General features: G+C 44.4%; 1 protein-coding gene across 1 annotated transcript; it reads right to left on the reverse strand.

Moving 5' to 3' along the window:
- Positions 1 to 4142: 4142 nt before the first annotated feature.
- On the reverse strand, positions 4143 to 6860 carry CCN1 (cellular communication network factor 1). Its single transcript, XM_040360556.1, has 5 exons — positions 6663 to 6860; positions 6330 to 6543; positions 5687 to 6034; positions 5308 to 5510; positions 4143 to 5055 (listed from the first exon to the last, which is right to left on the reverse strand). Exons 1-5 carry the CDS (start codon positions 6723 to 6725, stop codon positions 4756 to 4758), a joined length of 1128 nt encoding a protein of 375 aa, XP_040216490.1. The 5' UTR covers positions 6726 to 6860; the 3' UTR covers positions 4143 to 4755.
- Positions 6861 to 15053: the final 8193 nt, after the last annotated feature.

Raw genomic sequence — 15053 nt, forward strand, 5'->3', positions numbered from 1 at the left:
AATGTGAGGGGTGTACTCACTTTTGTGAGATACTGTATGTGTGCTGCTATTTTTTACTATTACAAGAAAGTTTCCTCCCTTTGTTTCTGGCAATGTTGGCAACTGCGCTGGGGGGGGATCTTTAAAAAAATGAATCACCCATTCCAATGGGTGCAGCAGTGTGCTGCTGCCAGGACCTTCGATGGGGATATCCCACAGCAGGAATCCTGACGAGTTATGACATACCGCTTCTCTATAAAGATTTGTGTCCATCCAGCTCACCGGATATCTAGTAGAGCTAAATACAAAAAGTAACTTGACTTGCAGAACGAACAACAAGACTGATTACTTTTTTAACCCCTTCAATACCAGGCACTTTCCCCCCTTCCTGCCCAGGACAATTTTCAGCTTTCAGCGTTGTCGCACTTTGAATGAAAATTGGGCGGTCATGCAACACTGTACCCAAACTAAATTTTTATAATTTTTTTCCCCACAAATAGAGCTTTCTTTTGGTGGTATTTGATCACCACTGGGGTTTTTATTTTTTGCTAAACAAACTAAAACAGACCGAAATTAAAAAAAAAAACCTGATGGGTACTGATAGGTGGTACCGATGGGCACTAATAGGTGGCACTGATGGGAACTGATAGGTGGCACTGATGGGAATTGATAGGCGACACTGATGGGCACTGATAGATGGCACTGGATAGGCAGCACTGATGAGCTACTAACAGGCATTACTGAATGGCAACTGAAAAACACTGACAGGCATTTCTGGCACTTATATGGGCACTGATTGGTACTTTGATGAGCACTGACATGCGTTCTTTATGGGGTACAGGCTGGCAGCTGATGGCAAGTGATTGGCAGCTGATGGGCACCTCTGATGGGGGCTGCACTGATAACTTAATGTGCTAATTATCATCACAGACCCCCCTCTGACAATGAGAGCCGTCGGTCGGCTCTCCCTGTCAGCGCGAACCGAGAAAAGTCATTTACCGTCACTTCCTGGTTCACACGATGATCGGCTGTGATTGGTCACAGCTGATCACATAGAAAGAAGCCTCTGTCAGAGGCTCCATATCACGATCGGAGATGCAGCGTGTCACACTGACAAACAGCACCTTCGATCGGCGCGCTGCGCGCCGGCTTGTTTTCCTGATCACGTCATATGACATGCGGTCAGGATAATAGAAGCACGTTGCCCATGTCATATTGCTATATGATGTAAAGCGCTGCGCAAACTGTTGGCACTATATAAATCCTGTATAATAATAATAACAATAATAATATAATAATATGGCGGGCGGCAAGTGATTAATTACTGCAATTAGATAAAAAATAAGCTTGTTAAAGTGTATCCTTTCAGTTTTAGATACGGAAAAGAAGGGGTTAACCGTTGTCAGCTTTTTTTTTTTTCTGTGTGCCCTTGGGGAGGTTTTCCTTCACTTCCTGTTCTGGAGACACAACAGGAGGCGATAAGATATATCTTGCAAGGTCAGGGGAATTCCCCAGGATACAACCTTTGTTGTTTGATTTCCCTTCAACTATAGAAACAGAAAAAAAAGGGAGGCACGTGCACCTTGTGCATTACCAAACACATTTAATTGGTGTTAAAAGGTTAAAAGTGGATACTCACAAAAGCGGCGACCCACATGAGCTATACAACTGCACAATGAGACACGGTGCGGACACAGCAAGGGTGTAGGCTGACGAGTTTCGGGGGCGCACCCCCTTCTTCAGAGCCTAGTGTATTACCAAACAATTACATTTGTTTGGTAATGCACTAGGTGTGCGCGCCTCCCTTCTTTTTCTGTTTCTATCGTGTTTACCCAATTACCCAATCAGAGGAGGGCAGCATCCGCCTGGTTTTGGAAAACTGATGTCCTCGTTGTCGTTTAAATCATGAAAGACCGTTTTTAGCGCTGGAAGGCTGGATTCACACCTAGGCAGTTTTAATACTTTTTGCATTTTGCAGATTTGCACTACAGAACGTGTTCCATAGGAAACCATGTTATTTGGACTGTAGTTCAAATCTGCAAAATGCAAAAAGCACTAAAACTGCATAGGTGTGAATCAGGCCGAAGTCACTGTTTTTTCTTGTATTTTTACGTTCAACTATGAAGTGCAAGTGCCTGCCTGATTGCATACAAATTTAAAGTGTTTATGTTTGACCTCGTATTATATGGTTTTGGTAAATCTAAAGAAAATATTATAGTGTGTATCCAATTAACCTGGACAAACCATGAAACAGATTCCTCCGTCCATGACATTTCTCATGGATAGACAAATTTTCCACTGTGGCTACTGTATTCTGACAGCTGGCATTACAGGCTGTCAGAATACTTGAACAATCGGTGCATCCGATTGGATGCATATGGTGTTCAGCCAATCATTTTCCACCCGACTCCTTCAATTTTTCAAATCAAAGTATGTGTCACGGAGTGGTGAAGACAGTGCCACCTACTGACCGAATTTTGAAATTTGTTCAGTGTTTGACTAGCTTTAGGCTTGATTCACACTTATGCTTTTTTAGTGCTTTTTGCAGATTTGAACTACAGAACGTGTTCCATAGGAAACCATGTTAAATGAACTGTAGTGAAAATCTGCCAAATGCACAAAAACTGCATAGGTGTGAAGCCAGCCTAAGGGAACTGTCAATGAAAAAGTGTCCTTACTGGAATATTTAATGTCACCTCTTGTTCTGGTGACAACTCAGTTTTAGGTGTACGTTTTGCTTAGGTGTCCCAAAAACAGACAGTTAAGCAAAAAAATAAATAAAAAAAATGCAGGTGTGATTTTTGGTGCATGTGGGAACACAGAAGGTCATAAAAAATGTCATATAATTTTCAGGAACTAAAAAAAATAAAAAAACACAGGTAAAATCTGATTGGCTGCCAGTTATTGCATAAGTGTGCACATCCTATACACAGGTAAAATCTGATTGGCTGCCAGTTATTGCATACGTGTGCACATCCTATACACAGGTAAAATCTGATTGGCTGCCAGTTATTGCATACGTGTGCACATCCTATACACAGGTAAAATCTGATTGGCTGCTAGTTATTGCATAAGTGTGCACATCCTATACATAGAGCAACCGTTTAAAGCAGGGGTCTCCATACTTTTCAAGCAAAGGGACAGTTTGCGGTCTTTGAGACTTCAGGGGGGCCAGATTCTGACCAGTCGGGGTAGAAAATGCCCCAGGGCCGAGCATCAGTGAGAATAAACATGGCCCCATTGTTGGTGGGCAGTAGGAGGAGGAATAGTGCTCCATCATTGCTATTCGTCTAAGAATTAGTGCCCCATTGTTGGTGCCATTGGGAGGAATAGTGCCTCATATCATTGGGAGCAATACTACTCCAAGGGCCGGATGAAGGCTAGCAAAGGGCCACATCCGGCCCTCGGGCCACAGTTTGGAGACCCCTGGTTTAAAGTACAGTATAAAAAAAGACTGGATTTGGAAATAGGACACACATGTAAGGGGGGGGGGGGGGATCTTACATTTTGAGAATAGCTGTTTAATACCCTCTTACTATGGAGTAAAATGTTACATAGTATTACTTCATTAATTCAATATCAAATAGCACTGCAATATCGAGCTTCTTACAAGTGATGCTGAGAAAAATACGGTGCTGATTTGCCATCTCTACCTTCAATATATTCTGAGTTACTGGCAAACAACAAGCATGTAGCCAGTAAAGTCAAAACTGATCTGCATGCTTGCTCCAAGTCAGAGACTCAGAAAGTATTGAAGAAAGAGAATCATCATTATAACAGCTACGGTTTTCAAAAAGTGGAGAACAGCAATGGCATCCTCCATATCAGACATACAATAGCAAATCAGCATTTGTCTTTTAATTATCTGAACAAAAGCTAAAATCCCATTGGCTGCTAGGGTACATTTCACATCCCTGCACTGCCTATTCAAATAAGCACACCATTGTACCTCAATATAAAAGCCATTGAGGCTCGAGTTACCAAACTGTCTATGCTGGAGCACAAAGGGTTAAGGCAATTAGCATTCTTTTCAAAGCGCGCATACTCTATATAAAAAAAAAAAAAAAGGAAGAAAAGTCAAACAGGAAAAGCGATCTAAAAAATAGGTAAATATTTTTATTAACTGATTAATTCCATAAATAAATTCTTTAATTCGTTGAATATAAAAATTAAAATCATTTACAATTTATTCCAGTATTACATTTGTCACAAAAAAAAGCTACATTTCGATAAATAAAAAACAAAAAAAAATTGAAAAAAATAAAAAAAACATTTCATCTAAACTTCTGTTTGCTGGAGAACTGTTGGATTGTGATAGCTGCCACAGATTAACGCTTCAATAAGCGCAATCCATTAGGAAGGAATGTAACTTAACCTTTTCTCTCTTTCCCAAGTTTACCAGTTTGGTCATTCAATAGAAATACGCAGAAACAATTCTGTTTTTTTTTTTTTTTAAAGGGACCAGAATACTTAAGAAGATAATTTACTAACAGCAAAAAAATAAAAATAAAAAAAATAATAATAATAATATAATAATAATATAAACTGCTCCAAAAAAAGAAGCAACTTGTTTGCTCCAGTATTATGAAGCTGTAAATATTTTCAGCCTGTTGTAATGAAGTCCAGGTGGTAATGCATTCTAAGTCTCTAGTGCCACATAGTGTCCAAAGAAGGCATTGCAACGTCTTCACAACAGTATATTCCCATTTTTTTTTTTCTTTTTTTTTTTTTCTTTTTTCCTCAAGTGTGTCCATGTGTTGCTTTGCCTTTTCAGGTTTAATCTCTGAATTTGTGGATGTCGTTGAATAACCTGTAGTAAGGGTAAGCTTCGTTGGCGTGTGGGCAGTTGTAGTTGCACCGGCAGGACTGGATCATCATAACGTTCTTGGTGAAAGTTTCTCCGTCGTCACACCTGAATCTAATTTTGACAGTCCGTGTCTGCTGTGGGGTGCAGCATCTGCTATCCACGCAAGATCCACAGTATTTGGGTCGGTATTTCTTCACGCTTGTGCAGCCGGCGTAGCTGTATCGCACTGGAGCCTTAGCTTTTTTTGTCTTTGTGCATTTTTTTCCCTTCTGTAGAATTAAAGAAAATAAAGAAAAAAATCATTAGCAACATATCAGTTAAGAAAACAAGAAAGTAAAAAAAAAAAAATACAAGAAAGTAAAAAAAAAAAATACAAGAAAGTAAAAAAAAAAAAAAAAATACAAGAAAGTAAAAAAAAAAAAAATACAAGAAAGTAAAAAAAAAAAAAAAGTAAAGAAAGAATAAAAAAAAATAACAATATGCACAAAGTTAATAGTATGCAACGGTTTTAAGGATCTTACCTTTAATTGTGAGTAGTTTGTCTCTCCACATGGCCGGACCTCACAGATCCTGGTCTCTCGAACAAGTCTGCAATCTTTGTTGTCATTGGTAACTCTTGTAGAGATGCCAGTTCCGCACGTCTTGGAGCACTGGGACCAAGATGTGGTTTGGACAATGCACTTCTGGGTCTCGACAACATGGGCTTGTGGGTTGGAGCCATATGCTGAAAAAAGGAGACAACACAATGCTTAGTTGATGCAGAATAGCATGTCGCATGGGGTCCCTGTCTGCAATACTGACAGCTGTCAATCAATCAAGGTGCCGTCTATTCTAAATCTACTACTAGGAATGACAGTTGGACTTGAAAGCAGTTAACGAAGCCAAAAAATAACAACTCACCAGGTAGCATTTTGTGTCCTCCTTTCACAATGGGAACAAACTCGTTCTTGCTGGTCAGCTCTCCTTCATTAGCATCCAGACCGAATTCTTTGCTGAAGAAGTCTTCCATGTCATCGAATGTGTCCCTGGCTTCATCACAGATCCACTCTTCGCAACACTGCCCGGGCACCTTCACCAGTCTTGGATTTGGGCATCCCAAGTTGGGCAGAGAGAGTTCTTGAGGGCACAAAGGAAGGCAGCCAACAGCCCCGTCTATACATGTGCACTGGTGCTTGCAGTTAGGCTGGAAGCTTTCTCCGTTCTGGTAGATCCTTGAGTTATATTCACAAGGTCTTCCTTCAGACTTTGCTATAAAGGAAGCAAACAAAAGAAAAACGTTGAGATTCCTCAGGGACACGTCAACAAGATCACAATCCTTAATGTCGATCATGGAATAACGATTTGCTCATTTTTGCTAGACCCAGACACTGAATTGCATTCCAGACTGCTGAAATCATGTGTCTTTCTGCCAAGCTAGCATCAACAAAGTATAACCATACATGGACTGAGATTCCCTAAACTCCTTGACTAGATCGAGCAATAAGACTGCAGTTCTGCAAAAGAGGATAATAGAAATGAAAGGTGAACCCAGAAATCAACTTACCTCTGCAGATGCCTTTGGTGGCTTTAGAATTAGCCCCGAAGTTGCACTCCAGCCCCTTGGTGTGGTCGCAGGGCAGGCTCTTGCTGCAGTCTTCGTTCAGCTGTTTCGCGCACACCTTGCAGCATCCGCAGCTGTCAAAGACCAATCCAACTCCTGGGGCGCATCGGGGTACCTCCAGGGGACACTGGCATATGAGCGGGCAGGATGAGAACGCCTGGGGGGGGGGGGAAGGACAAAAAAATAACCGTTAACCCATGAGCAGAAGACATGAGCAGAAGACATCACAGCATGTGCACAGCAAAACTTTCTGCAAAGTTATCTAAGTCTACTTACCAAGTCTACGAGTCCGGTGAGCATGGCCACGATCAGAAGAGGGCTCATTCCTAGGAAAGCCATAGTTCCTCTAAAATAAAAGTGCTGGGGAAGTCCGGTGCGACACCTTCTTGTGCTGTGCTTACGACTGGTGGCAGTGCTTGTACTGGTCCCAGTTTAGAGTTGGTGCTGCTCTCTGAGCTGCTCCAGGCTCCCTCCTTCTTATATAGGAGACGGCCTGAACGTGACGTCACCACTGCCTAAGTTCCACATTCACAAAACATCCCAGGAATGCGGCTGGGCTCGAACCGTGGCCAAGACCCTCCCCGTCTAATGGGAGCCTGACTGTGTCTCCCAAGGAGGGAGAAGAGACAGAGAGGGGGAGTGCAGCCTCACCAGCAGACAGGAAAAGGCTCCCAGTCTGCCATTAGGAGGAGGGAAAGGCACCCAGCATAGCATCACTTATTTACAGTGAGCTCCATACAGGCAGCACAGTGGAGGAAATTGGCTGTATTAACGCTGGCAGCAATGGTGTGCGCTCATTACTCACCCAACCCCCGCCCTCAGCCTATCATAGGCTTTGCGAAAAAGTTTAAAATGTTAAAGTTTAAAATGTCTCTTAACCCAAGGGCTCATTCACACTATGCAGGGTCACTTGCATTTTTCCACACTTAATAAACGCCGGTCTTGTGCGCCGCATTCACACCATAACGCAGGTGCATTATTCTGTGGTGTATCGGATGTTGCCGCACTGCAGCATAATGCACTGCGCAGATATAAATGAAGGCCTGGATTCACAGAGACTTACGCCGTCGTAAGTCCGAATGTGCGCCGTCGTATCTATGCGCTCATTCTTAAAATGAGATCCGCCTGAATTTTGCCAAGATACGACTGACGTAAGTCTCCTACGCCATCGTATCTTGGGTGCATATTTACGCTGGCCGCAAGGGGCGCTTCCGTTGATTTACGCTTCGAATATGTAAATGAGCTAGATACGCCGATTCATGAACGTACTTGCGCCCGTCGCTGTAATCTACGTCGTTTACGCAAGGCGTTTTTCCGCCGTAAAGTTAAACCACCAAAAAGCTGGTCTAAGTCGTTTAGGGTATGGACGTTGGAAAGTGCCGTCGGATTTTACGTCGTTTGCGTAAGTCGTACGTGAATGGGGCTGGGCGTAAGTGAGGTTTCACGTCATACGCATTGTGACGTCGTATCGTAGGGAGTATTTGCGTAGTGATTCTGAGCATGCGCGCGCATGCGCGCGCATGCGCCGTTCGTTCGGCCATGCATTCACATGGGATTACGCTTCATTTCAATACAACACGCCCACTACCAGCCTACTTTGAACTATGCGGGCTTACGCCGGCCAATTTACGCTACACCGCCGTAACTTAGGGAGCAAGTGCTTTGTGAATACTGTACTTGCCTCTCTATGTTACGTCGGCGTAGCGCATATGAGATGTGCTTTGCCCGCTTAAACATACGCCGCTCTACGTGAATCTGGCTGGAAGTGTCACAATGTTACGCTTAAAAAAAGGTTTAATAAATGAAAAAAATTGTTAACACTGAAACGGAAATCGCACGGCTCCCTGTTGGAGCGCACACTTAGCCCCTTTCAAATTAAGCCCTGGTTCTCGTATTGACATGCAATTTGAGATGTCAAATCGCATGTCAAATTGGCGGCAATTGCCGGCAATAGCATCGTCCTAATCGGTGCGACGCTGCATCTGCGGCGCCGCACCAATTTCAAAAAGTTGTTTCTGTACTACGTTTTGCGATTTCGTGCCGCGATTTACATTGAAACCTGCACAGATGTCTCTGTAATCGCGGCCGAAATCGGGACTGACAAGCGGGAGTGAAATCGTGCGGGTTTAGCTGAACTCGCACGGCTTCATTCCCGCAGCCAGTGTGAACCTCATTGGTGCGTTTTGACATGTCAAATCGGCGTCTAGGAGGAGTGGGGGTCTCTTGACCTGAGAGGAGGGGGGGTCTCTTGACCTGAGAGGAGGGGGGGGGTCTTGACCTGAGAGGAGGGGGGGGGTCTCTTGACCTGAGAGGAGGGGGGGTCTCTTGCCTGAGATAAGGGGGGGGGGGTCTCTTGTACTGAGAGGAGGGGGGGTCTCTTCACCGAGGGGGTACTATAGTTGGGGGGGGGGGGGTGTATATTACAGTGGGGGGGGGGGAGATGTGTATATTACAGTGGGGACGATCCGAACCGTGAGTTTTTTGTTCAGTTGCACCCCTATCAGCGTCAATGGCACAGTCCTAATCGGTGCAACGCTGCATTTGCGGCGCTGCACCAATTTCAAAAAGTCGTTTCTGTACTTCTTTTCGTAATTTCGGGGGGTGCGATTTCCATCTGTGTAGAAACCCGCACAGATGTCTGTGAAATTGCCACCGAAATCCGGACTGACATGTGCGAGTGAAATTGTGCGGCTTCATTCCCGCAGCTCAGTGTGAACCTGGGCTCAATGCGGCTTTGAAATCTCCCTACTTTAGCACCGTTTCAAAGCCGCAAGACAGTGCGATTTCATCTGCAGCTTGCAGATGAAAAACTTGTGCCTAAAGCTTACCTTCCGACTTGGTATATTTCCATCTTATATGCCCCGTGGACGCACCCATCGAGGGACCACCAGCCATATAAGTTTCTATCTCTCTGCTAACTATATATTCCTCATCTTCGCCCTGAAGAAGCCCCACGGCGAAACGTGCGTTGGCGACTTCGGAGGAATGTACAGTGGTCATTTACTGTTGATGAATTTGTGATAATTTTTCTTGAACTTATTTATTTTATGTATATCCTGTTCAATTTATTTATACGCTATTAAATTATATATTTTTACAAAACTATACTTCCTTGGCCTTAAAGTCTGACCATCAATGTCCACTTGCTTGATATTGTTTCTTCTTTAATCTGCAGCTTGCCAACATCTTAGCGATTTCATGCACAGATGTTAATGCAAGTCGCATGTGAAATTGCCTAAAATAGTGCAGGAACTATTTTTGAAATTGCACTACTTCAAATCGCACCTATGAAGACCACGCCATAGAAAGACATTTGATGCGACCTCAGATGCAATTTGTAAAATCACATGTCACACTTGAAGTCGCACCGGTGTGAACAGGGGCTAAGGCTGCATTTACACCATCGCATTTCTGGAACATGCGACAAAACACAGAGCAACGCCAGTTTTAGAAACACGTGAAAAATGGTGCGTCGCAATTGTGGTTCCATTGATTGTTAAAGGCACCCTAAACGCGGTTAGCAGACACGCGTTTTCTTACACGACGGACACAACAAAAAGCTGCATCTGTCCCCCGGTGTCTGCACTGAGAACCGAGCAATCGAATGTCACTGATGGCTTGGTTCTCGCAGCAACCCGAGCAGAGAGCTGCTGCCTGTCAGTCAGCATCTCTCCTGCTCTGCTCCTCCATTGGAGCGCTGAGCTGTAGAGGGGCTTGCTGAGAGGCTGAGACAGGGATCAGTCCAGGCACCTGGCGGATCCAGACTTTATTGTCGGGATGATGCGGTGCCTGAACTGATTTCAGTGATGTTAGCAGAGAGCGAACCAGCCTGTCAGGTACGATCACTGCTGCTGGCCTTATCCGACAGCACAGTGATAATTGTATTTTGAATTTGAATTTTGTCAAGTTAAGCCCCCATTTTAAGGCAAAAACTAGATTTCTACCAGCTTCCCCCCCCCCCTCTTCTCTACTTCTTCCAAACTAAAAATGTTTTCCTTACCTGGTGAAGCCAGCTTTTCTTACCTAAGTCCCCCCCATACCGGTCCTTTGCTGCCACTGGTTTTCAGTGGGGAGGGGGGACTGCTAATCCAGCACTGCAATTCTGCCCAGTCTCTTCACCTCCCCTCTACTGACATCAGTCCTCTTCTGCATCCTGAGAGAACCCCAGTCACTGGACATCCATCAGGAAGTGTCCACATCATGCAGGCAAATACAAGGACACCTGAAGAAGGACCCAACCAGGAAGTAAACAAAAGAGAAGAAGGTTTGTGGCTTAAAAGTAAATGGAAGCTTAAAATTATTGTTTTTATTATTATTTATAGTATAGCAATCAGTTAGAGTTCCACCTTCTGGCCACCACTGCAAGGGGGTCAAAAAATGTTCCACTCTGGGTGTCAAATACTTTAGGAATGATACTAGGGGTTGCCACCTTTTTTTTAAGTCAAGCCTGAACACTTCAGCGTCACACAGCAATTTTTGTTCATAGTATGCATAGATATTGCTATTAAATGACATTTCTAATCATTTGAAGTTAGTCACAAGAGCCCCCTTTACATCAGAATCCACAGAGTTCCCCCTTTACATCAGAGTCCACAGAGTTCCCCCTTTACATCAGAGTTCACAGAGTTCCCCCTTAACATCAGAGTCCACAGTTCATTTGAATGGGCCGCTGTATCTACTGAAAATGGCACCTTTTCAGAAAATGCCGCCTCAGGGAAACCGCATTGTGCAGTACGGTTTCCAGTGCATGGGGGTGCTCTTAGGATTAATGGTACTGCCACGCATCTCCTGAGTGGCAGCACATTTTTCTGTGCAGATGGTACAGCTGCGGGAACAGGTGCAGTCCCGCGGGAGCAACCACCCGGACAAGTGTGAACCTAGCCTTAGGCTCCATTCACACTTGTGCGACTTGTCATGCAACTTTGGACATCAAAGTTGCATGACAAGTCATTCCCCATGTTTTTTAATGATAACCCCCCCGCTCGCCCCCGAGTCCCGTGCGCGTGCCCGACGGGCGCTATCGCCGCAGGGCACACGCGATCGCTTGTTACAGAGCGGGGACCGGGAGCTGTGTGTGTAAACACACAGCTCCCGGTCCTGTCAGGGGGGGAAATGCTAATCCTCTGTTCATACAATGTATGAACAGAAGATCAGTGATTTCCCCTAGTGAGGCCACCCCCCCCCCCCTACAGTTAGAACACACCCAGGGACATACTTAACCCCTTCCCCGCCCCCTAGTGTTAACCCCTTCACTGCCAGTGGCATTTCTATAGTAATCCAATGCATTTTTATAGCACTGATCGCTATAAAAATGCCAATGGTCCCAAAAATGTGTCAAAAGTGTCCGAAGTGTCCGCCATAATGTCGCAGTACCGAAAAAAATCGCTGATCGCCGCCATTACTAGTGAAAAAATATTAATAAAAATGGCATAAAAATACCCCCTATTTTGTAAACGCTATAACTTTTGCGCAAACCAATCAATAAACGCTTATTGCAATTTTTTTTAACGAAAAATATGTAGAAGAATACGTATCAGCCTAAACTGAGGAAAAAAATATTTTTTTTATATATTTTTGGTGGATATTTATTACAGCAAAAAGTTAAATATTCATTTTTTTCCAAAACTGTCGCTCTATTTTTGTTTATAGCGCAAAAACTAAAAACCGCAGAGGTGATCAAATACCACCAAAAGAAAGCTCTATTTGTGGGAAAAAAAGGACGCCAATTTTGTTTGGGAGCCACGTCGCACGACCGCGCAATTGTCAGTTAAAGCAACGCAGTGCCGAATCGCAAAAAGTACTCTGGTCTTTGACCAGCAATATGGTCCGGGGGTTAAATGGTTAAAACAGGCAGTGAAGAGGCAACATAATGCCTCCTTACCGCCAGTCGTATGCCTTCTGAAGAGCAATCCAACAGGGAACACGTCTTGTCATAGGGTGCTCACTCACCCTTCAGGACACAGACTCAAGGCAGAACTTTAGAACCCCTCCCCACTCATGTTTTCCATAATACAGAGGGGTTACATTCTGTAGTACTCAGAGATAGCTGAGGACAATGGAATTGATAACAGTCAGCACAGGCAGATAGCATGAAATATTTACTCATCGAACAGTTATATCAAAAAGCTTTCAATTGCATATTTAAAGTGGAATGAAAGGCTTCTTTGAACAGACTTTAAGCAGGCAGGCTATTATTGCAGTGGAGACATGCAATGCCTTAGGCAGGCCATAGACTATGCAATTTTCTTATCTTCAGGAAAGAAAATCACTTGATTCCCCATCAACAGTCATTGATGATGGGGGAGTCACTCCCACTTAAAGTGGTTGTAAACCCACTTTTTTGACTTTTACCTACAGGTAAGCCTATAACAAGGCTTACCTGTAGGTAAGGAGAATATTTCCTAAACCTGCACGGTTTAGGAGATATTCCCCTCGCAATGCGCCGCGGCGCATGCGCAGGGGGGATCTACGGCGAAAGGACCGGCAGCCGCCGGACATTGCCGAGTTTTAAATCTCCCACACGCTCGCGCGGGAGTGACGTCATCGCCGCTCCAGCCAATCACAGCGCTGGAGCGGCGATACCCGGAAGACACGCCGAGGCAAGATGAAATCTCGCTCGGCGTGGACCAGGTAAGTGCTACACACCTCGTTCCGAGGTAAGTATTTCATAATGAGCTAATATGCGGTGCATATTAGTACAACCAGCCTGCCCATAGATGGGTTGAAATTCGGCCGAAATCCTGCTGAACCAGACAAATTTCAGTCCATCTATGCCCGGCTTTAATTTTAGCTAACAAGTTGCGTCTTCCAGCTCCAAAGTAACTATAATAGTATCACATACAGAGTCTTGCATTTGTTACATTCACTAACTAGCTACTTGCTGACATGCTACCTTTGCAGTGATCTGTGCTAAGTAAAACTGGTCACCTGTTATCAGTCAGCCAGGTAAAAAAGAATTTCGAGTACAAGGGCCTCACCAAATTACCCAGTTACAACAAAGCGTTTTCCCTTGCTCTAATGGACTGAGAGGTAGAGCAGATTTCCCTGTTTGAATTGTGCACACTGCAGTATCATTGTATGTTAACATGCATTTATAACAGTTAGAAATTCCGTATATAGCCCTACAGAACAGACAGTGCACAGTCCACATAGGCTTTGCTGCTTAACTTCAGACAGGAAACAGGAACATTATTACAGAGAAAACACATAGGGGTGCGCTATGTGCAGAGTTATTGGGTGCACTTGGTACATAGTACAGAGTTTAGGGAATGCGATACATGCAGAGTTGCCGGCAGGCCCGTCGGAAGAGGACAGGCAAAATAAGCAACTGCTTGGGTCCCCCGAGCTGGCCTGGGGCCCCAGCAGAGCCCCGCCGCGGTGCCGCTTCCTATAAATGCTGCAGCCTGTAGCGTGGCCGAGCTCCTTTCCTAATTCCTCCTGCAGTCCGGGGCCGGGTACCGTAACCGCATGGTACAGGAGATTCAGTTTCCTGTTCCCGGCCGGACTGACCGGAAGTCCCCACACTCAGTGCTCACTTCCTTTCAGTTCGGCCGGGAACAGCGAACTGAATCTTCTGCTGTAGCGTGGTATGCGGTAAGGGGGGGGTAAAAAAGAACATGGGGGGGAGGCAGTCAGAAGAAGTAGTAGCCGGCAGCAGCACCACCCCCCCCCCCCCTTATCTGGTTTATAGCAGAATAATTTTTTACACTTGTCAACTTACCCCCCCCCCCGGTTCTCAACTTGAAAAAAACTCAGCAACACCCCCTCCCCCGCTTCTTGCTTGGGGCCAAATTTCTTCAAACGGCCCTGGTTGCGGGGTGTGCTATGTACGTAGAGCAGAGTTCAAAGATGTGCTGCCTGAACCAGAGGTGGTGGAACTGAGTTTAAAAAAAAAAACCCTGGTGATAGGGGTCCTAAACCTTCCCAACTCCAAGATCCAAAATCAACTTGAAAAAACATAACAAAAAACGTTTAATGCATCCTATGTTAACATTCAATAAACTTTGATTGTAAAAAAAAAAAAAAACCTTTGGGTATAGATGAATTTAGGACAGGAACAAAGGATGTTTCTGAACAGCCGCACTCTGAACAATGGTTACCTTTATTGAAATAGGAACAGCACTACAAGTCACAGCAAACAAAACAAAAACCTGAACAACTGACGCGTTTCGCACCAAATCTAGTGCTTAGTCGTAGCGGCCATTCTCTCCCTCTATAGATGAATTTAGTTTGCAAAGCCAACCAACATTTTTTCTTTGTTTGGAATAGAATAGGAAAGAGCTTCAACTGTTAGGATTTTATTAATGATCCCCCATTGGGATGAAGAGCGTGGTTTAGTGTCCCTGTTCGGAGAGATTTTCCATCACTTCTTTAATATTATGGTAAGTAAGTGTTGAATTTATTGTATCAACTAAAAGTGTGTCTATAAAAAAGATCCCAGATAGAGTGTCCTCAGGAAAAAAGTAAGAATATTCAGAATTATCAATATGGCAGCTACAAGTGCCAAACAGTACTGGCATTAAAATGACACTAAATGATATCCTTATGCAAACATATGTGTTTTTCTTCCTCCTTTTAACATCTTCCGTGACAGGGGCGGCCCCTCCATTGTGGGCGCATGGGCGCCGATTCCCTATCCATGCCCCACCGCCCTCCCTATTCATGCGT

The sequence above is a fragment of the Rana temporaria genome, chromosome 7 (assembly GCF_905171775.1).
Source record: "Rana temporaria chromosome 7, aRanTem1.1, whole genome shotgun sequence".
Lineage (NCBI taxonomy): Eukaryota > Metazoa > Chordata > Amphibia > Anura > Ranidae > Rana > Rana temporaria.

Bases quoted from the DNA above. Each gene is read 5' to 3' on its own strand.
- CCN1 (XM_040360556.1), bottom strand. From the start codon at position 6,725: ATGGCTTTCCTAGGAATGAGCCCTCTTCTGATCGTGGCCATGCTCACC. The intron at 5,511-5,686 runs GTGAGTTGTTAT...TCCTTTTTTCAG, and splicing joins AGGACACAAAATGCTACCTG to CATATGGCTCCAACCCACAA. The intron at 5,056-5,307 runs GTAAGATCCTTA...TTAATTCTACAG, and splicing joins CAAACTACTCACAATTAAAG to AAGGGAAAAAAATGCACAAA.